Raw genomic sequence first — 25,845 nt, 5'->3', positions numbered from 1 at the left:
TTCCGTTGTCAATTGCTCTAAAACAAACAAAACTATTCCTCATCTGCCCTTTATTCTACTACCCTTTGATTCTAGTTTCACATTTTAGAGGTAGTCAGAGTAAGTCAAATTTTTCTTCTATTTGATAGTTCTGTCCTATTTGAGATGGTTTTGTTCCACTTAGTTAGTTTTATTTCCTCCAGGTGAAGAGTGCCAAGGTTCTTCAACCAATCCTCAAAAAAAATAAGATTTTCAAACCTCTCACTAACTTGGAGACTATTCTCTGAGCTTGCTCTGATTTTTAATATCTTTCTCAAAACATGGCTCATAGAACTAAGAAAACAGCTGAGCAAGGGTTCCAAGTGACCTCAGTGTGAAACCTACTTTTACCAGGTGTGTGACCGGGGCAATTTATATAACCTCTTAACTTCATCCCCTCATTTATAAAATGAGATAGTTATCACCTACTTCATAGGGTTGTTGTAAGTGAAAGAAGACCTAATGGGCATGCTGAATATTTAGTACAATGCCTAGCACAAAGAAAACCCTCCCTGCCAAAAAAGATTAGGCATTTTGATTCCCTCTTGTTCACATATTTTGCTTCAAATAAGACATTCCAACTCACTTCAATTTCATTTGAGACTTTGTTTTGCTCACTGAAGTATCTCAGGCACCAAAAATAGTAGTTGGCACACTCAATACTTGAAGGTAAGTACTTAGAGGTATTTTTATTCCACATGTGAAGTATGATTCTCTTATACTTATTTAGGTGTGCATATGAAAGATACTCGAAGGAGATACACACAGTTTAATAGTTGTATGAGGGTCATCAGAGTGTGATTGCACTTGATTATTTTCTCTCTTTTAAAATAATTTTATGTCTGAAACTAAGGCACTGGTTGGGAAAGTTGTGATCAATACACATAGCAAAGTATTATGTAGACATTAAAAAAATGATGTTTCATTGATTTAGAAAGATGTTTAAAAGACATTGTGAAACGAAAAATGATTTACAAAAGATTATATGCATTATAATTTGTTTTAAAATATATATGGGAAATCAATTAAAATATTAAAATGGTTAAAACTATGTGACTGAATTATTTTTATCAGTTTATAATTTTTCTATAATAAATGTATATTACTTTGTGACAAAAATATAATAGGTTTAGGTAAGAAAACAGTAGGATTTACAGATAAAATATTAATATGGTATCTGCTATCAGTCTGTCCGATATTTGTGCAAAACTGCTTGCTGCCTTACTATACATTTCACATAGGCCGTCATCAAAATGAAGCGGGGCTTCAAAATTAATGACCAGAGGTACCTGACACTCACCTCCTCAAAGAAGGATCAAAATAGCAAATAAATAGCCACACATCTAATAGAGCATCTAAGAGAGAAGACTGGAATTCAGCTGGGAAGTGATGGGAAACTTCTGAGGCACAGAAAGAAAAGGAAGCGAAGCTGCTGACTTGGCTGGAATCAGCTCGAAGCCAGGAGGGGCTCCCCATTGTTGGGAAAAAGTAAGAGAGATATCCCCAGTGGTCCACATTTACTCCACAGACTCCTGCAATTCTAGTCATGGGAGAGTCCCCTTGGGCCTTTTGGGCCCTGAGACTAGGGTAGGGAGTGCCTGGAGTCCGTGTGAGAACATTGTTCCAGAGAGAAAGTTTGTGCTGTGTCCTACACACCCCCTGAGACCCAAGTAACTGCAGCTGGTGCCACTTGGAGAACCCAGTCCCCACCAGACTATATTTTGCCCTGGAACCCAAAAGCCCCTGCATCTCCCCATCCTTGGAGCCATGCTGACATCCCCCTACAACCACCCAGAGGGCTGCAGCATTGCAATGCTGGCTTCACTCAGTGTTGTGGCTGGGTCCCCAGCACTTTAGCCCATGTGGTGTCCTAAACCTGGGGAATGGACAGTGTTGCATATCAGAGAGGCTGCTGCTGTAACATAGGAAGCTAAAGCGTGCACTCTCCAGAGTCTGAGAGCTGCCTGCCTGGGGCTGTTTCCACAGACAGCAAACATGCCTTCTCTAACATCAGGGCCACAATGTACCCGCATGTGCCTTTATGAAGCCTGGGGACCAGCTCACCGATATGCCATTCCAGGATCTGAGGATAGTACTGCCCCATCCATCACCACTAGCACTTACATGCACCATCTGGGGGCCTGAGGACCAGCCCACCCCTCCCATGACCACTGCCACTGGCACCCAAGCACATTATCCAGGGGTCTGGGGAACAATGTGCCCTGCCTGCTGCCACTGGCGCAAACATGCACTATCAGGAGACTTGAGGATAGGCCCATCCTGTCTGTCACTGCTGCTGCCAATTCCTGAATGCATTGTCCAGTGGCCTAAGGATCAACCTTCTCCACCAGCCACCACCAGTGCTTCTGCACATTATCCGGGAGCCTGAGGTCAGGCCTGTTCTGCTTGCCACTATCACTGGGACTCACATGCATTGTCTAGGGGGCTGGATCTGCCTTGCCCAGCACTGCTGGTACCAGTGCATCCCATTCAGGGGCCTAGGAATCCACACACCCAGCCCACTGTAGCCACTGGTGCCTAAGGACCAGTCCACTTGGCATCCCCCTCACTAGCAAAGCCTCACCACAGCCTCCACTAATAACTACAGCCTAAGCCACTGAGAAACTCACAGGCACCACTGACGCTGACTATAGCTGAAGAAATCATATGAAGACTACATTATTGCACCCACTTAGAATCAAAGCTAAAGTACCCTACTCAACTAGCACTATAGATACATCTATAGGAAAAAGGCTTTCCCTATAAAAATCAATCCATAACATTGAAAGGAGTGACTGTCATACCAGATGCACAGAAATCAACATAAAGACACAAGAAATATGAAAAAGGAAGGAAACAAGACATCTCCAAAGGAACACAATAATTCTCCAGTAACCAATTCCATAAAAAAGGAAATACATAAAATGCCTAAAAAAAGAATTGATAATAATGGTATTAAAGAAACTCAGTGAGATACAAAAGAATAAGGATAATACAAAGAAATCAGGAAGACAATGATCTGATTGAGAAATTAAAAAAAACAGATAGATATTATAAGAAATATCCAAACAGAATTCTGGAGCTAAAGAATTCAGTGAATGAAATTAAAAAATAAATACAACTAGAGCATCAACAGTAGACTAGATCAAGCAGAAGAAATTCTGAACTTGAAGACAGGTCTTTTGAAATAACCCAGTCATACTCAAGAAAAAAAATAAAATGGAAGAAAGCCTGCATTACATCATTTGGGACACCATAAAGCAACCAAATGTTTGAATTTTGGGATTTGGGGAACTCCAGAAGAAGAAGAGATGGACGAAGACATAGAAAACCAATTAACCAAATGATAGTTAAAACTTCCCAAGTCTAGCAAGAGATTTAGACATCCAGATACATGAAGCTTGGGTAAGATTCAACATTAAAGTCATTAAACATGAAAGACAAACTGTCAAAACTCAAGGACAAAGAGAATTCCAAAAATAGCAAGAGAAAAGTATCAAGTCATATGAAAAGGAATCCCCATCAGACTAACAGTAGATTTCTCAGCAGAAATCTTAGAGAACAGGAGAGAATGGAATGATATGTTCAAAGTGCTGAAAGAAAAAATAAATAAATAAATAAAACCTGCGTACCAAGAATACTATGACCAGCAAAGTTGTCCTTCAAAAATGAAGGAGAGATCTGTGCCACGATGGCCAAAGGGGAACAGTTCCGGTCTGCAGCTCCCAGCGTGATTGACACAGAAGACAGGTGATTTCTGCATTTCCAACTGAGGTACCTGGTTCATCTAATTGGGACTGATTGGACAGTAGGTGCGGCATGGAGGGTGAGCCAAAGTAGGGCAGGGCAGCGCCTCACCCAGGAAGTGTATGGGGTCAGGGGATTTTCCTTTCCTAGCCAAGGGAAGCCATGACAGACTGTATCTGGAAAATCGGGACACTGCCACCCAAATACTGTGCTTTTCCAATGGTCTTAGCAAACGGCCCACCAGGAGATTATATCCCATGCCTGGCTTAGCGGGTCCCATGCCCACGGAGCCTTGCTCATTGCTAGCACAGCAGTCCAAGATCAAACTGTGAGGTGGCAGCCTGGCTAGGGGAGGGGCGTTTGCCATTGCTGAGGCTTGAGTAGGTAAACAAAGTGGTCAGGAAGCTCAAACTGGGTGGAGCCCACCGCAGCTCAGTGAGGCCTGCCTGCCTGTGTAGACTCTACCTCTGGAGGCAGTGCATAACTGAACAAAAGGCAGCAGAAACTTCTGCAGATTTAAACATCCCTGTGTGACAGCTCTGGAGAGCAGTGGTTCTCCCAGCATGGTGTTTGAGCTCTGAGAATGGACAGACTGCCTTCTCAAGTGGGTCCCTGACCCCTGTGTTGCCTAACTGGAAGACACCTCCCAGTAGGGGCCGACTGACACCTCATACAGGTTGGTGCCCCTCTGAGATGAAGCCTCCAGAGGAAGGATCAGGCAGCAATATTGGCCGTTCTGCAATGTTTGCTGTTCTGCAGCCTCCACTGGTGATACCCAGGCAAACAGGATCTGGAGTGGACCTCCAGGAAACCCCAACAGACCTGCAACTGAGGGTCCTGACTGTTAGAAGGAAAACTAACAAACAGAAAGGAAGAGCATTAACATCAACAAAAAGGACATCCACACCAAAACCCCATCTGTAGGTCACCATCATCAAAGACCAAAGGTAGATAAAACCAAAAGATGGGGAGAAACCAGAGCAAAAAGGCTGAAAATTCTAAAAACCAGAGAGCCTCTTCTCCTCCAAAGGATTCCAGCTCTTTGCCAGCAACAGAACAAAGTTCGATGGAGAATGACTTTTGACGAGTTGACAAAAGTAGGCTTCAGAAGGTTGGTAATAACAAACTTCTCTGAGCTAAAGGAGGATGTTCGAACCCATAGCAAGGAAGCTAAAAACCTTGAAAAAAGATTAGACAAATGGCTAACTAGAATAAACAGTGTAGAGAAGACATTAAATGACCTGATGAAACTGAAAACTATGGCATGGGAACTATGTGACACATGCACAAGCTTCAGTAGCCAGTTTGATAAAGTGGAAGAAAGGTTATCAGTGATTGAAGATCAAATTAATAAAATGAAGTGAGAAGAAAAGTTTAGAGAAAAAAGAGTAAAAAGAAATGAACAAAGCCTCCAAGAAATATGGGACTGTGTGAAAAGACCAAATCTACGTTTCACTGGTGTACCTGAAAGTGACAGGGAGAATGGAACCAAGCTGGAAAACACTCTTCAGGATATTATCCAGGAGAACTTCCTCAACCTAGCGAGACAGGCCAACATTCAAATTCAGGAAATACAGAGAATACCACAAAGATACTCCTCAAGAAGAGCAACCCCAAGACACATATTTGTCAGATTCACAAAGGTTGAAATGAAGGAAAAAATGTTAAGGACAGTCAGAGGGAAAGGTTGGGTTACCCACAAAGGGAAGCCCATCAGACTAACCGCAGATCTCTCGGCAGAAACTCTACAAGCCAGAAGAGAGTGGGAGCCAACATTCAACATTCTTAAAGAATTTTCAACTCAGAATTTCATATCCAGCAAAACTAAACTTCATAAGTGAAGGAGAAATAAAATCCTTTACAGACAAGTAAATGCTGAGAGACTTTATCACCACCAGGTCTGCCTTACAAGAGCTCCTGAAGGAAGCACTAAACACAGAAAGGATCAACCGGTACCAGCCACTGCAAAAACATGCCAAATTGTAAAGACCATTGATGCTAGGAAGAAACTGCATCAACTAACGGGCAAAATAACCAGTTAACATCATAATAACAGGATTAAATTCACATATAACAATATTAACTTTAAATGTAAATGGGATAAATGCCCCAAATAAAAGACACAGACTGGCAAATTGGATAAAGTGTTAGGACCCATCAGTGTGCTGTATTCCGGAGACGCATCTCACATGCAGAGACACATGTAAGCTCAAAATAAAGGGATAGAGGAAGAACTACCAAGCAAATGGAAATTAAAAAAAAAAAATCAGGGGTGTTGTATTCTAGTCTCTGATAAAACAGACTTTAAACCAACAAAGATCAAAGGATACAAAGAAGGAAATAACATAATGGTAAAGGGATCAACTCTACAAGAAGAGGTAACTATCCTAAATATAAATGCACACAATACAGGAACACCCAGATTCATAAAGCAAGTCCTTAGAACCTACAAAGAGACTTAGACCCCCACACAATAATAATGGGAGACTTTAACAACCCACTGTCAATATTAGACAGGTCGATGAGACAGAAGGCTAACAAGGATATCCAGAACTTGAACTCAGCTTTGCACCAAGTGGACCTAATAGACATCTACAGAACTCTCCACTCCAATTCAACAGAATATACATTCTTCTCAGCACCACATTGCACTTAATCCAAAATTGACCACATAGTTGGAAGTAAAGCACTCCTCAGAAAATGTAAAAGAACAGAAATCATAACAAACTGTCTCTCAGACCACAGTGCAATCAAATTAGAACTCAGGATTAAGAAACTCACTCAAAAACCGCACAACTACATGGAAACTGAACAACGTGCTCCTGAATGACTACTGGCTAAATAATGAAATGAAGGCAGAAATAAAGATGTTATTTGAAACCAATGAGAACAAAGACACAACATATCAGGATCTCTGGGACACATTTAAAGCAGTGTGTAGAGGGAAATTTATAGCACTAAATGAAAGAGAGAAAGCAGGAAAGATCTAAAATCAACACCTTAACATCACAATTAAAATAACTGGAGAAGCAAGAGCAAACAAATTCAAAAGCTAGCAGAAGGCAAGAAATAGTTAGAACTGAAGGAGATAGAGAAATAAAAAAACCTTCAAAAAATCAATGAACCCAGGAGCTGGTTTTTTGAAAAGATCAACAAAATTGATAGACCACTAGCAAGACTAATAAAGAAGAAAAGAGAGAAGAATCAAATAGACTCAAGAAAAAGTGATAAAGGGGATATCACCACCAATCCCACCGAAATACAGACTAACACCAGAGAATACTATAAACACCTCTACACAAATAAACTAGAACATCTAGAAGAAATGGATAAATTCCTGGACTATACACCCTCCCAAGACTAAACCAGGAAGAAGTTGAATCCCTGAATAGACCAGTAACAGGCTCTGAAATTGAGGCAGTAATTAATAGCCTACCAACCAAAAAAGTCCAGGACCAGACAGATTCATAGCCGAATTCTACCAGAGATACAAAGAAGAGCTGGTACCATTCCTTCCCAAAACTATTCCAATCAATAGAAAAAGAGGGAATCCTCCCTAACTCATTTTGTGAGACCAGTATCATCCTGATGCCAAAGCCTGGCAGAGACACAACAAAAAAAGAGGATTTTAGACCAATAGCCCTGATGAACATGGATGTGAAAATCCTCAGTAAAATACTTGCAAATCGAATCCAGCAGCACATCAAAAAGCTTATCCACCAAGATCAAGTGGGCTTCATCCCTGGGATGCAAGGCTGGTTCAACATATGTGAATCAATAAACGTAATCCATCACATAAACAGAACCAAAGGCAAAAACCACATGATTATCTCATATATGCAGAAAAGGCCTTTGACAAAATTCAACAGCCCTTTATGCTAAAAACTCTCAATAAACTAGGTATTGATGGAACATATCTCAAAAATACTAAGAGCTATTTATGACAAGCCCACAACCAATATCATACTGAATGGGCAAAAACTGGAAGCATTCCCTTTGAAAACTGGCATGAGACAGGGATGCCCTCTCTCACCACTCCTATTCAACATAGTGTTGGAAGTTCTTGCCAGGGCAATCAGGCAAGAGAAATAAATAAAGGATATTCAATTAGGAAAAGAGGAAGTTAAATTGTCCCTGTTTGCAGATGACATGATTGTATATTTAGAGAACCCCATCATCTCAGTCCAAAATCTCCTGAAGCTGATAAGCAACTTCAGCAAATCTCAGGATACAAAATCAATGTGCAAAAACCACAAGCATTCCTATACACCAGTAATAGACAAACAGCCAAATCATGAGTGAACTCCCATTTACAATTGCTACAAAGAGAATAAAATACCTAGGAATCCAACTTACAAGAGATGTGAAGGACCTCTTCAAAGAGAACTACAAACCACTGCTCAATGAAATAAAAGAGGACACAAACAAATGGAAGAACATTCCATGCTCATGGATAGAAAGAATCAGTATCATGAAAATGGCCCTACTGCCCATGGTAATTTATAGATTCAGTGCCATCCCCATCAAGCTACCAATAACTTTCTTCACAGAATTGGAAAAAACTACTTTAAAGTTCATATGGAACCAAAAAAGAGCCTGCATTGCCAAGACAATCCTAAGCCAAAAGAACAAAATGCTACTTGACTTCACACTATACTACAAGGCTACAGTAACCAAAACAGCATGGTACTGGTACAAAAACTGAGAGATAGACCAACATAACAGAACAGAGCCCTCAGTAATAACACCACACATCTACAACCATCTGATCTTTGACAAACCTGACAAAAACAAGCAATAGGACAAGGATTCCCTATTTAATAAATGGTGCTGGGAAAACTGGCTAACCATATGTAGAAAGCTGAAACTGGATCCCTTCCTGACACCTTATACAAAAATTGAATCAAAATGGATTAAAGACGTAAATGTTAGATCGAAAACCATAAAAACCCTAAAAGAAAACCTAGGCAATGCCATACAGGACATAGGCATGGGCAAGGACTTCATGACTAAAACAACAAAAGCAATGGCAACAAAAGCCAAAATTGACAACTTGGATCTAAGTAAACTAAAGAGCTTCTGCACAGCAAAAGAAACTACCATCAGAGTGAACAGGCAACCTACAGAATGGGAGAAAAGTTTTGCAATCTACCCATCTGGCAAAGGGCTAATATCCAGAATCTACAAAGAACTTAAACAAATTTACAAGAAGAAATCAAACAACCCATCAAAAAGTGGGCAAAGGATATGAACAGACACTTCTCAAAAGAAGACATTTATGCAGCCAACAGACACATGTAAAAATGCTCATGATCACTGGTCATCAGAGAAATGCAAATCCAAACCACAATGAGATACAATCTCATACCAGTTAGAATGGCAATCATTAAAAAGTCAGGAAACAACAGGTGCTGGAGAGGAATGGTGATCATTAAACAGTCAGGAAACAACAGATCAGGCTGGAGAGGATGTGGAGAAATAGGAACGCTTTTACACTGTTGGTGGGACTGTAAACCAATTCAACCATTGTGGAAGAGAGTGTGATGATTCCTCAAGAATCTAGAACTAGAAATACTGTTTGACTCAGCCATCCCATTACTGGGTATATACCCAAGGGATTATAAATTATGCTACTATAAAGACACATGCACACCTGTGTTTACTGCGGCACTATTCACAATAGCAAAGACTTGGAACCAACCCAAATGTCCACCAATGATAGACTGGATTAAGAAAATGTGGCACAGATACACCATAGAATACTATGCAGCCATAAAAAAGGATGAGTTTGTGTCCTTTGTAGGGGCATGGGTGAAGATGGAAACCATCATTCTGAGCAAGCTATGGCAAGGACAGAAAACCAAACACCGCATGTTCTCACTCATAGGTGGGAACTGAACAATGAGAACACGTGGACACAGGATGGGGAACATCACACACCAGGGCCTGCCTTGGGGTGGAGTGAGGGGGGAGGGATAGCATTAGGAGAAATACCTAATGTAAATGACGAGTTAATGGGTGCAGCACACCAACATGGCACTTGTATACATATGTAACAAACCTGCACATTGTGCACATATACCCTAGAACTTAAAGTATAATTTAAAAAAAAGAAGGAGAAATAGTCTTTCTGAGGAAATGTATCACCAATAGACTGGCCCTACAAGAAATGCTTAAGGAAGCCCTACATCTGGAAGTGAAAGGATGGTATCTACCATCATGAAAATACATGAAAGTATAAAACTAACTGGTAGAGTAGATACATAAATGAGAAAGAGAAATAAATCAAAAGTTATTACTATAGATAACCACTAAATCACAAACATAAATAATGAGAGGAATAAAGAAAAAAAGTATACAAAACAATCAGAAAACGATTCACAAAATGACAGGAGTAAGCCCTCATCTATCAATGAATATTAATGATTTAAATTCCCCAGTTAAAAGGATACAAAGTGGCTGAGCTGCCTACAATTAACTCCTTTCACCTGAAAAAGACACACATAGACTAAAAATGAAGGAATGGGAAAAAAAATTCCATACAAACAGAAACCAAAAACATGCAGGAGTAGCAATATTTATAGCAGACAAAATAGACTTTAATTAAAAAAGGAAAAAAATACAAAGTCATTATATAATAATAAAGTGGTCAATTCAGCAAGAGGATATAACAATTGTAAGTATATGTGCACCCAAATATATGAAGCAAATATTGTTAAAACTAAAGTTAGAGATAGATCCTAACATAATAAGAGTTGGGGATGTCAACATTCCCCTGTCAGCACCGGACAGATAATCTAGCCAGAAAACCAATAAAGAAACATTGGGCTGAATCTGTGCTATAGACCAAACGGAACTAACAGACATTTACAGAACATTTCATCCATAGGCTGGGAGTGGTTGCTCACGCCTGTAATCCTAGTACTTGGGGAGGCTGAGGTAGGTGGATCACTTGAGGTCAAGAATTCAAGACTGGCCTGACCAACATAGCAAAAACCCATCTCTACTAAAAATACAAAACTTATCTGGGTGTGGTGGCATGCACCTGTAGTCCCAGCTACTCAGGAGGCTGAGGCAGGAGAATCGCTTGAACCTGGCAGGTGGTGAGCTGAGATCGCACCACTGCACTCCAGCCTCAGTGACAGAGCGAGAGACTCCAGCCCAGTTGCAGTGAGCTGAGATTGCACCACTGCACTCCAGCCTCGGTGACAGAGTGAGACTCCATCTCAAAAAAATATGCTTTTTTATCCGTAAGCCACAGAATCCTCATTCTTCTTAGCAGCACACAGGATGGGCCATATGTTAAGCCACAAAACACATCTCAATAAATTTTTAAAAATTGAAATTATATCAAGTATTTTCTCAGACCACAATGGAATAAAACTAGAAAACAATAATAAAAAGAGCTTTGGAAATTAAACAAATATATGGAAATTAAACAACATGGTCCTGAATGTTCACTGGGTCAATGAAGAAATTAAATAAGAAATAAAAAATTTCTTGATCATTACATTGTGTGCATGTATCATGTACTCCATAGTATGTGCAATTATTATGTATTAATTTTTAAAAGGCTACGGCTAAGTTCTTACCATAACTCAATATGTAAATCAAACTCTTCATAATCCTCAGACTATGATTTTAATGATCTACAATTGAGGCTACAAAAAATAAGGAAGTTTAAAAGACTTGTTTTTAATATTAAGCATGTAAAATACAGTATAGCATATGGTATCACTATAAACCTGGGTTTAAGAACCAATTCTGTCACTAACTTTAAATCAGGTTTTCTAACAACTTAAACAAAACTTATAAAATGTAAATATTCCACTACAGGTTGTCAAGTGTTCCTTTAAAAATATTTTAAAATTTCATGATTTCATAAAATCATGCTTTGTTTTCACAATTATCAGTAAAAATGGAAGTAATATAACTTTTGGTTTTGTTACGACGTTAATTATTTGCTCATTTTATTTTAAGCTCTCCCATTTGGAAAAATCCCCATTTTGGAAGTTGATGGACTTACCCTTCACCAGAGCCTAGCAATAGCAAGATATTTGACTAAAAACACAGGTAACATGTAATAAACATGTAATAAACACAATAAGTGCTTAAGATTTTTGATAACTGAAACAAACACGATATATATTCAATATGCATTAAATGAGTTTGGCATAGCATACTATCGTACAAATAAGAATGGAATTAAATAATAGAGAAAAGTATAAATATACCACCTGTATCAGTTTAACTTTCCATGAGTTCCCTAGACAATTAGACAATTTTATTTTATATTGCCTCCTGCTTTTCCTGCCTTATATCTGTTTGCTCTCCAAGCCCTTGTTGGAGTTTAGCTGAAAAATTGGACAGGTATGTTTCATTCCAAACTTTTGCTAGTATGCATATTATAAGTTATCAGAGAAAATTACTTAGCAGAAAATACATATGGCATATGGAGGTTGAAATTTCTTACACTATTAAAATTATACAGTCAGTAATGTCCTTCACCCTAATCATGCTGAAAAAAATAGAGAGTTTCTTTGCTTCCACTCAGTGCCATCTGAGGAAGCTTGAAGGGGATAGTTGGCTTCTGGATTGTTGCATTAGTGCCCGCATCCATGATATTAGAAGAGCAACAATAGAAACTTCTTGTTTTTGCCTGACACACTTTCTCCCATCCTATGCTCCATTGTCTGCTTCTCTCTTCCCTCATACTATTCACACACCCTTTTTGAGCCAAAGGCTACCTTTGGCTTCTTTTAAAACTCCTTTCTTTCAATCAATCTGTAGAATCACCATTCTCTCAAACCTATCTCCCCACCACCATTGCCACTGCTATGATCCAAGCCATAGACACATACATAGTTAGCTCACAAATAAAATGGGCCATGAACACTAGACCTCATTTTGGAATGAAATGGTGTATTTTAAAAATACAAAGGTTTGTGTTACACTAACATGTTTCAACAAATAAAGTTATTTTGAAAGTTTAGAAGAAATGGAAATTATTCATGACCAGGGAAATTAGGCCTTAAAGTGAAAATGACATTTAGGTTTAGGCTCAAAGATAGCTAGAATTTCAAGAGGAAGACTTGGACCTAGGCAGTGCTTTTCAAACTTTATGTGCATCAGGGTCACCTGGATGCTCATTAAAATATACTTTGTGCAACTTTGAGTCAGTAGACCTTGGGTGGGGCCCAAGAATTTGCATTCTCAACAATTTCCCAGATGATGCAGGTGGTCCATGGATCTCACTTTGAGAATCTCTGGGCTAGAACATTCTAAGTAGAGAGAAAATGGCATGAGAAGAAGAATGAACTTCAAATTTGCAGGTGGAAGAGAATTAGAGAAATGCTTAGAATGGATTGGATTTGATTAGAAAGTTCTAGAAAGATCTAGAGTATTGACTCTTTTTCTAACACAATTGTAGGTTTTTATCTAGAAGAGCAGCATAACTACTGCTATGCATTTTGGGAAGATCATTGTGGTTACTTTGTATTTGTGGCTACTGCAGGGAAGCACATTAGGAGATAAGTGAAATGATCCAGATGGCAAAGAAGAGAGACCAAGAAAAATATGAAAAATTTGTGGATGTAGAATCATCTAAGAGACAGTAGATAGATGCTGCCACGTGGAAGGCAGTCTATTTAACCAGGAGAGGTATAGCATAGACAGAGTTTGCCATTCTCAATGCACTATATACAGCTACGTCCTCCTTCTCTTCCTCCTTCTCCTCCTCTTCTCTTCCGTTTCCTTCTCTTTTCTGTTTAAAATACTTTTTTCAACTTTCAATACCCTCCTCGATGTCTGCCTTTTCCAGTTGACCATAAGTGCCATTCAGGCAAGGAATTTAACTCTTCTATTCAATGCTACTATATACAGCCCCTACTTGGGGCTGAGTCACAGTTGAGGCCCATAATTATTTGTTGGGTAAAAAAAAGGAGAGCTGGTTTGAGAAATGGTGTGATGACTGCATTTGAGGATTTGTAGAAGAATATTCAAGTACCAAAAGAGTAATCAGAGATATATACAAAAGGATGCTGAAAAAATGAGCCTGCGGTTTAGGACTAAAAATATTGAATAAGGAATCACCTCCGCAAAGTTTTAGCTGAAGCCTTGAGGTGGAGTCAAAGTAGGGATGAAAATGAGTGAAGAATTCTGAAGACTATTCAAGGTCAGAAAGAAGAATAATCAACCTTTGAATATTACACACACAAAAATATACAGAGGAACTCTAAATCACTCAAGAATTTTCTTTCGATTTTAACACTTTCATTGAGGTATAATTTACATCCAATTCATCCACTGTCAAATTTATTAATTTTTAATAAATTTATAAAGTTTTACAAAAGCAATCCATTTTAGAAGGCTTCTACACAGAAGCATTTTAAATTGGCACCATTGAGAAAATTTTTAGGAAGACCAATGATTTATTACCAAAAATAATAATTAACAAAAAGACGAAAGAAAAAAAAAACCCTCTATTATTTAAAATTTTTAGTCTCCAGTCAGAAAACAAATGCTCCTGACAAAAACTGTCTGCAAAAATAAAAATAATTCTTTATACAAAATAAATTATAATGTAGGTACAGGTTATTTCTTGTAGTGTTGCTTATATTAACAAAAGACTGGAAACAAACCTAATCAGTTGAGGCTAGTTAAATAAACAGTGGCACATCTACCTCAAGGAATCTCATGTAGCCAGAAAAAAAAAGAGCAAGTACACCCTTTGGGTACTTGTAAAGAAAGATATGTAGGGGACATGGGATGAGGAAGCATATCTAGTGGGATGTATGTTTTTATTTGCTTGTATTTTCATGAAGAAATAATGGAAGAATACTAATTAAGGTGGCTACTAGTAAGGTAGGTAGGTAAGGGAGCAAAATGTGGTGGATGGAAGCTAGTCTCACTGGATATTGTTTTATGCTCTTTTGAATTTTCAACCATATGAATATACTATCTGTTAAAAACAAACTTTTCAATATAGTACATTAAACATATTGATGGGCCTCTCTCTATTTCATAGATTTGGCTGGAAACACAGAAGTGGAACAATGTCAAGTTGATGCTATTGTGGACACACTGGACGATTTCATGTCATGTTTTCCTTGGGCAGAGAAAAAGCAAGATGTGAAAGTAATGTGATACATTTGCTGTTCCTAGTATTAATCACATACCACCTGTCAGACATTGTTAGGTGCCTTAGAAAGTTCCTTTATATCAAAACAATATGTATAGTTTTAAAATATCAAATTATATTTTAAAAGTTTAAAATAAAGTACAGCAATTCCCTATTGTACCCCTTCACATTAACTCCTCCTCAGACGCAACCCTTTAAAAAATTTAACAGTTTCTTTAGGATTTACACATTTCCATATTTCTATAGGATATGTAAATATGACTTCCTCTGATTGACTAATTGTAAATTATTTCTAAGGACTTATGATAGTACAGGTTAAGCATTCCTAATCTGCAAATCTGAAATCCAAAATGCCCCAAACTCCAAAACGTTTTAAGCACCAAGATGACAGCACCAGTGGAAAATTCCCCATGTAAGTACTTAACACAAACTTTGGCAAATGTGCAAAATTATTGAAAATACTGTATAAAATTACCTTCAGTCTATGTGTATAAGGTGTAAATAAAACATAAGTGAATTTTGTATTTAGATTAGGTCACATCCCCAAGATATCTCATTATGTATATGCAAATATTCCAAAATCTGAAAAAATCTGGAATTCAAGACTATTCTGTTCCCAAGCATGTTGGATAAGGGATCTCAACCTGTAATAACAATTTTTCTCTTACATAGTCATCCTCTCTGCTTCCCTTTCACCAAGCTCCCAATATTGTGATGTGAAAATCTTTTGGTTAAATTAATATTCTGTGATTAGTATGCTATGCAAATAACGCACAGAACTGTGCACTGTAGTATGCTTTTACAATATTTCCTTTCTCACTTTTCTTCCTCAAAATTAGTAATTGCTATCTTTTGCTTCTTTTTACTTTTATTGCTGACTTTCCACAGTATCCAATAGCCTGCTAATACGATTTTCCACAAGATCAACGTAATATCAGTTCATCTGTTATTTCCAATATTTCTTGGAGCGCTCCGTCTAGGAGGCTTCCATTCTTTGCGGAGTTCTCTAGGTTTTTTGCACAGCTGACATCATTGGAATTCCCTTTGCTGTCATTCCAGGGATGCCATTCTGTGGAGCTGGAGTCCTGTTCCTGGATGCTGCCTTCTTTCTTTGTTTACTCCATTGTTTATTTGGGGGCACATCCTCTAGTATTCCAAAAGTTAAAATGAAGGTTTGATGACAGCAGATGTGACTATGACGGATGGTATGGATATGTCTATCTTGTGAGTCACACTGCTTCACTCTGGTATGGTTGTCCTAGATACTTGGTCACAGTTGTCATCCTGAGATCTTTATTGTTACCCTGGATTTTTTTTTTTAATCGTTTCCTGGGTTCATTCTCCTGTTTTCTTTCCTTGTTTTTGTGGAACAATCCTCTAAGAGCTTACTGGTCATAGGAAATAAAAGTCTGAGGCTTTGGGGGCCTTATTCGTCTAAAGATGTTTTTATTTTATTCTCAAGCCTGTTTTATAGTTGGGCTGGGTGTAGAATTCTGATGAAAGTAATTTTTCATTAGTATTTGAAAGGCTGTTGAGAAGTTTGCCTCCAATTTAATTACTGACCTTTTGTATGTGACCCATTTTTTTTTTCCACTCTGAAAGATTATAAAACACGTGCCCTTAGAGTTCTAAAATTGTGCAATGATGAGTCTTGGTATGATCTTGTTTTCATCCATTGTGCTGTTTCCTTGGTGAGTCCATTCAATCCGGGACCCATGTCCTTTTAGTTCAAGGAAATTTCCTTTAATTTTTTCCTCCCCTTTAATGATTTCCTCCCCCTTTATTTTCTTTGTTCCATTATAGTAGAATTCCAATAATTCAGATGTTGGCTCTTTTCCTATTTCCCATCTCTTTGCTTTTCTGCATTACTTTTAGAAAGCATTTCTCAACTTCATCAGTCCTTGAGTTCTAAATTTCTGATATTGTGCTCCTAAATTTATAAAAATTCTTAGGCTGTTTTCTGCTAAGAATGGGGGACAGCTGCCTAGCAATGTAAAATGAAGAACATCCCATGCTAAAACCACTTAATAGTTTTCCACCAATCCTCATTTTATGCCCTCCCAAACCTCCTTAACCCCAGTTCTAGACATATCCGGTCATTTCCTGAGCCATTTAAGGAATTCATGTTGTTGATGGGATTGGTTCTTGGCTTTCTTTTTGCAGGTGCCATTCACCCATCTGCTTACTAGCTTCAGATTTTATTTGCTCTTATCTCCTCTCTTTCCACTTTCTTGTGAGATCTTTTTAAAAATATTCATTACTGTGGTTTAGAGATGAAAGTCAAATGATATATATTTGTCAAATTATTCATCTTTATGCAGAATTCTAAATAGACATCTTTATTACAGCTTCTAGTGGTTTCCTTTAGGACACTCATTACAGTCTCTATTTCAAAATATAATTACTTGTTTGTTGCTTGTCTCCTCAAGCTGGATGCATCGGGGGGCAGGAATCATGTCTGTATTATTCAGCTGATCCCACACCGCCATCACAGTGCCTTTTATGTAGTAGGCATTACACACTTGTTGAATAAGTGATCAGAACCACACTCATCAAATGCACACCATGTGCCTGTGTTACTCTCAGCTCTTTCCCTGTGTTATCTCAGTCAGCCCTCCTCCTCCTCCTCCAAGATAAGTGCTTTTTATTGTCATGCTCACTTTCCAGATGAAGATACTGAGAAATGGAAGTTACAGAGTTGCCCAAAGTCACACAACTGACAGAACTGTGAACTGAGCCCAAACAGCTGAATTTAGATCCCATAGTCTCATCACCTAGATATACAATTGCTTAAAGTAACAAATTTAAGCATCCCTTTAGAATGAAACTGTTTTTATCCTCATCTTCCAGGTAAGAAAACAGAGTTTCACGTAGTGTAAACAACTTACCCAAAATTGTTCAGCTAGAAGTGGTGCAGAAGGAATTCAAATCGTCACTGACTGGAACCCCAGGTTCTTAACCACTGGGTGTAATACTGCAGTGCAAGCAGCTGTTCAAAACAGCTGTGCATGAATATTTATGTACATGTTAAAGCTAAAGCCGATAGCCGAAAGCCACAGCAGAAATGGCAGGCAGTCTTATCAATTTACTTAAGCACATATTTAAGCACATACTATCTACTTAGTATTTATTGTAAATACTATTTAATTAGCACCTTCTGATTTGAATAGAGATATCTGGACACAAAAGTATTTACATTGACTGACTCCATGATATAAATGTAAGGTGTGTAGGGTCTGCACACACACACACACATATATATAGGCCTAGCCAGGAAATAATAAAGCTCAGCTTTGATGATAGAAATACAACTTTTTGATGTAAGTACATTTAGGCTCTGGAGTCAAACTGCCAGGCTTAAATCCTGATTCCCTTCTTACTAGCTGTCACTTAACTCCCTATTTATAGTTCAAACTCTTTGCAAAGTGGGGATATAACAGGCTCTACTTTGAAGTATGTTGGCAAGATTAAATGTTAGCATATGTGCCTATGGCTAGGTAAGAAGTGTTAAATAAATATTAACTATTATAATTAATAGTTATATACTTTGGTGTTGTTTTCACTATTTGTCAGACATGGCATCTGCATTTTACATATCATTATAAATGTAGAAACAGATAATCTCCAATTTAGAAGTGTCTAAAGATTTTTGTTCCATGTACCAAAGACCCCCCTGATGTGCAGTCTATCAATTTATCAGTTTGCTCTTCTCTACTTTTCTATTTTCTATCTTTCTGTGGCTGAGGTTCCATAACAGAGGCCACCTCCCAGAGGAAAATATTCTTTGAACATTTGTGATAAGAGTAACACTCTACCTTTGTATTAGAATAACAACTCTCTTATGTACCACCTATTTCAAAAAACAATTTCAAAGGACATAGCAATCCAAGTTCATGATTAAATCATACAAAAGCAGAACACGTTGCAGAAACATTGCTGATAGCTACAGACTAATTAACAAGCAGGACTTGGCTAATATATAATGAAAAATGCACATTCTGCATTTCATTTCTTACACTGTTGGTAGTGGGCTGCATTGCTGCCATCTTGTGGTCAGGTGAACATTTCAAAGGCAGAATATTGATGCACTTAAGATGGATAGTGAATATATTCTTGTCACACGTGCCTTAAAAATCTACCAAATATACACAATGTTACAGTATTTATCACTAAAAATTCCATTTCCAATTTAAAGAAAGAAAAACAAAAGATGTCCTTGGATATTGGTCACCATGACAATCCTTGAACTTATCATTAGTGTTACTTTGGTTATTTAATGGATCTGTGTTTCCATTTCCTCATCTAAAGAACAGGATGGGGAAGAAGAATGAGAAGGCCTGAGGACATTCTGATGTCCTGGTTCCAACACAAAATAATTTTGGTGGTGCATATATAAAAATGCTTTTGAGAAATATGCGAACCTCCCTAAAAGCCGTTTGTTAGACTTTCATACCAACAATTTCTCAGGGTGAAAAAACCTCCTTTATAACTCTCTGAAAAGGGAGGCTAGAAATTTCTGAATCCATCAAGCTATTATAGGAGTGGCTGTCTAGGATGGATCAGGAAATGTATTTTTTAAAATATATCTGGAAAAAAAAAGAGGTGTAATATCAAATCTTATCCTCTATATTATTTTGGTTGACTGTACTTTAAAATGAAACTTAAATACTAATTATACTGTTTATTAATTTATATTTCATTAGACTGAAATAATTCACCAAACTTATAAAGAGAATCTGGGCTCAAGGAGAAGTCAATAGCACAGATATAATAGTTTTGACTCTGCATATACACAAACATTGGTGTACCTGAAGCTCTGGAAATGTATGTTAGAAGAACAGAATTTCCCAGGAGTGCACACATGAGTTTTTGGAAAGTTGTCCAACAATCAGTTTGGCCATTGCCTTTCTGACCGATGCCAACTGAGGTGAGCAGACCTGTGGCAAGCACCACATGGTTCTTGACTCACTGCCCTTCACTGGGATTACAAATTCTATGTAAGCAGCAGAAAGACTCATACCTAATATTTTTGTTAAAACTATGAACATACTGACCACCGAGCACTTTATAGAACAAGGGAAAGTACATAAAGTCAAAATAATGACAAGCTTTATAAGCTTCGGTTTTTAAAGCTGGCAAACATATGTAAGTACATGTTGAGTATCCCTTATCTGAAATTCTTGGGACCAGAAGTATCTCAGACTTGGGGTTTTCTTCAGATTTTGGAATATTTGCATTATACTTACTGGTTGAGGATACCGAATCTGGAGAATCGACATCTGAGATGCTCCCCTGAGCATTCCTTTGGGCATCATGCCCATACTCAAAACGTTTTGCATTTTGGAGCATTTTGGATTTTTGGACTAGGGAGGCTCAACCTGTATGTAAGGATGCTTTTGCAAATTGTACTTTACAAATATAAGGCATTATGTTGTGGTAGTATATATCATCTGGCTAAGCCATAATCATAACAGCAAGTAAATCAGCAAATTGGTGTGGTATCCACTATCTGACTTATCTTAATAAAGGCTGGATTTCATTATACGTCATTTAGATATATTAATAAATTATATATACATTTTATATTTTTGAGTTTGGCTTCTATTTCATAACCAAGACTCAAACAGGCAGAATTCTTATATATAAACAAACATCTCTTATCAAAAAAAGAGGCCTTGAGTAAATTATTTGGTCTTCAGAGCTTCAAGTAGAAAAATAATGACAATTTTAAAAATGGATGTTTTATATATATTTCCCTAAGGATGTTAATTTTTAAATAATATTAGTTTATATATCAAGAGAGGATAACTGGATGATGCATTTTATAGATGATATTCAAGATAGACAAATCTGATAAGGCACAATGGTAGTCCAATGAGAAAATACATAAAGGCCCAAGATCATGATTCATTATAAACGCAATAGTGAAATGAAGAACTGCCAAACTAGTAGAGTCTAGCCTTACGAAATAAAATAAGTTTCTTTACCTTCAGTTACATTATTTAGCTTTAAAAAAGCTAGGTTAAGAAAGAGGGAAATTTTAGAAATCTAAAAAGATGATAGAATCATTTTGCTTTAATAAATGTAAGAAAAATAAATGTAAAAAAATGTTAGAAAAATTTTGTGGGTGTTTAGTCATTATACACAAAGAAACTGTAAGAACTGGTGACACAAAACTATTTATTTTTTTATCCATGAGCAATAAAGAGATGATGACTCACATCTATAGAGAATAAGACCTAAATCTCTATGTCATAAAATTGAATAAAAAATCTAGCTACTTCTCTTTCTTCTTGAATTCATGTGGGAGAATAAAGACGGAGAAATCTACTTCCTCCTCAGATCATGTTACTTTTCTTCTCATTATTCTTAAAGTGATATTTTCTCCTTCTCCTAGGAGCAGATGTTCAATGAGCTGCTCACGTATAATGCGCCTCATCTTATGCAAGACTTGGACACATATTTAGGGGGGAAAGAGTGGCTTATTGGTAACTCTGTGAGTATGTTTTATATCTTAAAAAATTCAAGTGAATAAAAAGACAAACAAAAAACTATGAAAACTTATTGAAAAAAAGTTACCTATAGGGAGGGAATAGAATTTACAGCAAGAACAAAGGTTAAACTCCTTTAAATAAACCTTTTTTAAAAATAGATTTGACTTTGGAACCGTATTTTATATAATTATATATTAGCAGCAAAAACTTAAAAAGCTATCCTAAAAATCAAAGTAAATGAACCTAACTGTGCAAAAGAGATGCATAGAGAACACACAGAATACAAATGTACTCTATCAGAGAATAACTATTTGAAGAAGTATCATTTGTAAAACACACTAATTTGATTATACATCTAAGACAGATATCTCTTAGATTAGAACAGAAAATCATATACTATTTTCAGTAATCATATTGGTGGTGGTACTAGAAACTATTGGTATTTTTTTTTTCTGGTATTATTATACTTATATTGTGGGTACAAAAATAAATTGTGTTTATGTCACTGAGAACTAGGATCTTCAATGTGGGAGAAAGCAGATAGAGATGTAAGGTGAGTAAGGTCAAGTAAATACCCGATTCCTGAACTTGAACTAAAGCTAACAGTATAAACTCATATGTATTTTATATCAGGATAAATTATGAAGCATTTTATATCTCAACTGGAAAATGTTTCTCTTCATGAAAGTATGCCAGTTGATAAGAAAGAAAGACTGATATAAACTGTCACCACTTTCCAACCCCAGGAAAATTAATTGGCGTAGGCATAGACCATCAATAATCACAAACCAGATACTAGGCACACTACCACCTACAAGGAGTCTTGACAAAAAATCCAATCTAAACCTGATTTACAAGTTGTGGCAAGTGGCGGTCCCTGCCTTCAGGGAGATTGCATTCTGGGAGATAAGATTGCTTTTTTGTAGCAGGCTGACACTCTGCTGTCTGCCCTGTTCAGCCCTTCTGGGTGATACAGAAGTAAACTTGCCACATCTTTTTCTCAACTTTCAACCTCTTCACATACCCCTTCATTTCTTCTGACTCCCCTCATAGCCTTTCCTAAAATGCTCCTCTCCCTGCCCTATTTAATGAATAATTTGTAAGAATTTATTTTTCATTTTCTATTAAAATTCCTTTGTAAATGATGTTCTGATCTCATCTCTGAGCACTCTCTCCCTTCTTCACAGTGCTCCAAACACACTGGTGTGTGTGTTCCTCGGACTTAACTCACACTCCCACCTAAGGGTCTTTACGCTCTTCCCCATATCTGGAATGCTTAATCCCCAGATTGATCACTGCAGGTCTCAATCCTTTTTTATATTTAAGCCTGGGCTTAATATAAAAAGTGTCACCTCTTGAAAGTCTTCCCTGACCATGTCACAGTCCATCACAACTTCACTTTTTTTTCATAACCCCCATCGTTTTGCATATTTGATTGTCCCTTCTAAAATATAAAAGCTACATCAGAGAAGGGGCTTGCATCCTACCTTGCTCTCCAGCACCTAGACCTGGGCATGGCACACAGTAGGTGCTTGATAAATATTTGAATAAATTCCGGATTTATTCTGAATTCTGAATCTTCCAGCCAGTAGCTTCTCTTGGCTGACAGATGTTTAGTAAGTTCCTGAAACACTAGCAATCAGCTTTATTAAATTCTATACAAAAAGATAAAAGAGTAGTCCACATTTAAACTTCACTCTTTGATAATCATATGGAGCCAAAGTAACAGCATACAGATTGGTTTCTAATCACAAAGGTAGAAACATACAACTGTACAATGGTAGGACAGGCTGTCATCACTAATCCAGTGGCCAATCTGGGCATACCCTAATGGTTAGACACCCATATATTCTTTTTATGTGATACAATACAATGTATTTTAGCCACAAATATTTCACTTGAAAGGAGTAACCTGCGCCCCTTCCTTTATACTATGTAGTACAAAACAACAAGGTAAGATGAAATACAAAGGTCCTGAAGATAGAACTTTCTGTAGGACTACAGTGAAATCTTCAATAATTTGGTAATGTGAAAAAAAGGGTACTGTTTTGAAGAGTTAATGGACATAACCAGATGAAATGCATAGACCTGGAATAGATCCTGCTTTGTCCTGTAAAGGGCATTTTTAGAACAGATGGAAAAATACGTATTGGTTATTGGATAAGGAAAATGTATTGTCACAGAGAGGTGGAGACTGGACAAGGTTAAGAGTATGTACCATTAAGATCTCATGTTAGTAAAACAACATCTATCAGCATGGAAAAATATCTTATACATGAAAATGTTTAATAGTAGTAACCTGAGTGTTGGAGTATGGTATTATCAGTAATTTTCTGAACTTCTATCATATACACATTCTGTTTTTGTAATAACAAGATTATTTTGAATCTTTTAGATTAATAAACTAATTTTAATTTTGGAATGCCGATACAGCTATATTTTCTATGTTCAAATGAAAAGTTTGTTTCCTTTAAATTAGGTGACTTGGGCAGATTTCTACTGGGAGATTTGCAGTACCACGCTTTTGGTCTTTAAACCTGACCTGTTGGACATCCATCCAAGGCTGGTGACTTTACGGAAGAAAGTCCAAGCCATTCCTGCCATCGCTAACTGGATAAAACGAAGACCCCAAACCAAACTCTAGTTGATCCATGTTGCCTTCAAGTTTGTTGTTCTCGGGGCCTCTCTCTTACCAGATAAGACAGGTACATCAGCCTGCCAGATAATCCATATGCTCCCTTCCCAATTCCACCAAGATTTCCACTTTAAGCCATATTCTGATTTTTAAAAAGGAAAACACAAACACAAACAAATCTTTCTGCAGTACCTTTTTCTTTCAGAATAGCTTCGCATCATTTAGAATGGCGGAAAAATAGTATGTAATACAGGCAGACCTTGCTTTGCACAGGTTCTAACATGCACGAATTGCAGTCATAATGGTTTAGCAACACCATTCTTCCCCTTCCCCAAAATGGTTTGGACTTCAGCTACCACAATTACCTGTAATTGCATAAAACACAAACTTTGCTCATAGCTCTCCAGTCCACATATCCCTGTGTAAATAACCTATGTACATCATGACCAGTGACCAGTCACTTCTTTCAAAGACTGCCAGAGGTCACTGCACATCTCTTATTCCTGCATAGACAGCAAAGTGTGTAGTTGTATTGCTATTGCCTGCTTGTGGCCCAGTGATAAATCCCTTTGACATTTTACAAAAATGAAGAATCAAAAGAGGGAACTCCCAACAAAGATGAAAGTGCAGCAAAGGAACAAAAACTGATAATCCTGGAATGAAATTCAACTGAACATAAAGGGAGCTATAGAGAAAAGAGCTGACTGTGGGAATCTGACACGCCTCAAGAGGCTCTAGATATGCAGCCAGAGAAACTTGTAAAGATGAATTTACTGACATGAATAAAGTTGTTGTGATGAGAAAAATGTAGATATCCCAGAGATCAAGAGAATGAGAAGATAAGCCAGACAAGCCACACACTTGAATACTTGTAAAACACGTATTTGATAAAAAACTGTTATCCAAAATTCTACAAAGAACTCATAAAACTCAACAATAGGACAACAAACTGATCAAAAATGGGCAAAAGACCTTAATAGACACCTTAACAAAGATACAGGTAGCAATAAGCATATGAAGAAGTGCCCAACAAAATGTCATTAGGGAGCTGCAAATTAAAACAAGATACCACTATATGACTGTCAAAATGGCAAAAGTCCAGAACAGCAGGTAACATCAAACGCTGATGAGGATGGGGAGCAAGGGTAACTCTCATCTGTTGCTGATGAGAATACAAATGGTACGGCTACCTTGGAAGACAGTGACAGTTTCTTACAAAACTAAACATATGCTTACCAGACAATCCAGCAATTGTGCTCCTTGATATTTATCTCAAGGACCTGAAAACATGTCCACATAAAAACCTGTCCACATATATTTACAGAAGCTTTATTCACAATTAAGAAGTCAAAAAAGAGATGAGGATGTGGGGGAGAAAGAAAGAAGAGGAAAATAAAAGCCCAGATAGGTATGATCTTATTTAAGGTGTTTCCTTCCTCTCAATGTTTTATGAAATTGAAAAAAAAGTTATTTAATACTTTAGGCCAGGCGCAGTGGCTCATGCCTGTAATCCCAGTACTTTGGGAGGCTGAGACGGGCAGATCACTTGAGGTCAGGAGTTCGAGACCAACTTGGTCAACATGGTGAAACCCTGTCTCTACTAACAATACAAAAATAAGCTAGGCGTGGTGGTGGGCGCCTGTAATCCCAGCTACTCAGGAGGCTGAGACAGGAGAATCACTTGAACTGGGAGGCAGATGTTGCAGTGAGCTGAGATCGCGCCACTGCACTCCAGCCTGTGTGACAGAGGGACTCTGTCTCAAAACAACAACAAAAATATAAATTATTAAGGATTACACATAAAAACAAAG

General features: G+C 37.5%; 1 protein-coding gene across 2 annotated transcripts in view; it reads left to right on the top strand.

The window, feature by feature from the left end:
* Positions 1-25,229, top strand: part of HPGDS (hematopoietic prostaglandin D synthase) — a 43,152-nt gene extending 17,923 nt beyond the window's left edge. For both annotated transcript variants that reach the window (XM_037989985.2, XM_007999290.3), the window contains exons 3-6: positions 11,746-11,838; positions 14,792-14,901; positions 21,303-21,401; positions 23,879-25,229. In XM_037989985.2, the coding sequence (XP_037845913.1) occupies positions 11,746-11,838; positions 14,792-14,901; positions 21,303-21,401; positions 23,879-24,043 (467 nt within the window). In that variant the 3' untranslated portion in view covers positions 24,044-25,229. The remainder of the gene's footprint in view (positions 1-11,745; positions 11,839-14,791; positions 14,902-21,302; positions 21,402-23,878) is intronic.
* The last annotated feature ends 616 nt before the right edge of the window (positions 25,230-25,845 follow it).

Source organism: Chlorocebus sabaeus, chromosome 7, assembly GCF_047675955.1.
Source record: "Chlorocebus sabaeus isolate Y175 chromosome 7, mChlSab1.0.hap1, whole genome shotgun sequence".
Classification (NCBI taxonomy): Eukaryota; Metazoa; Chordata; class Mammalia; order Primates; family Cercopithecidae; genus Chlorocebus; species Chlorocebus sabaeus.
Note: the sequence above shows the minus strand (reverse complement) of the source record. Positions and strands in the feature narration are given on the sequence as shown.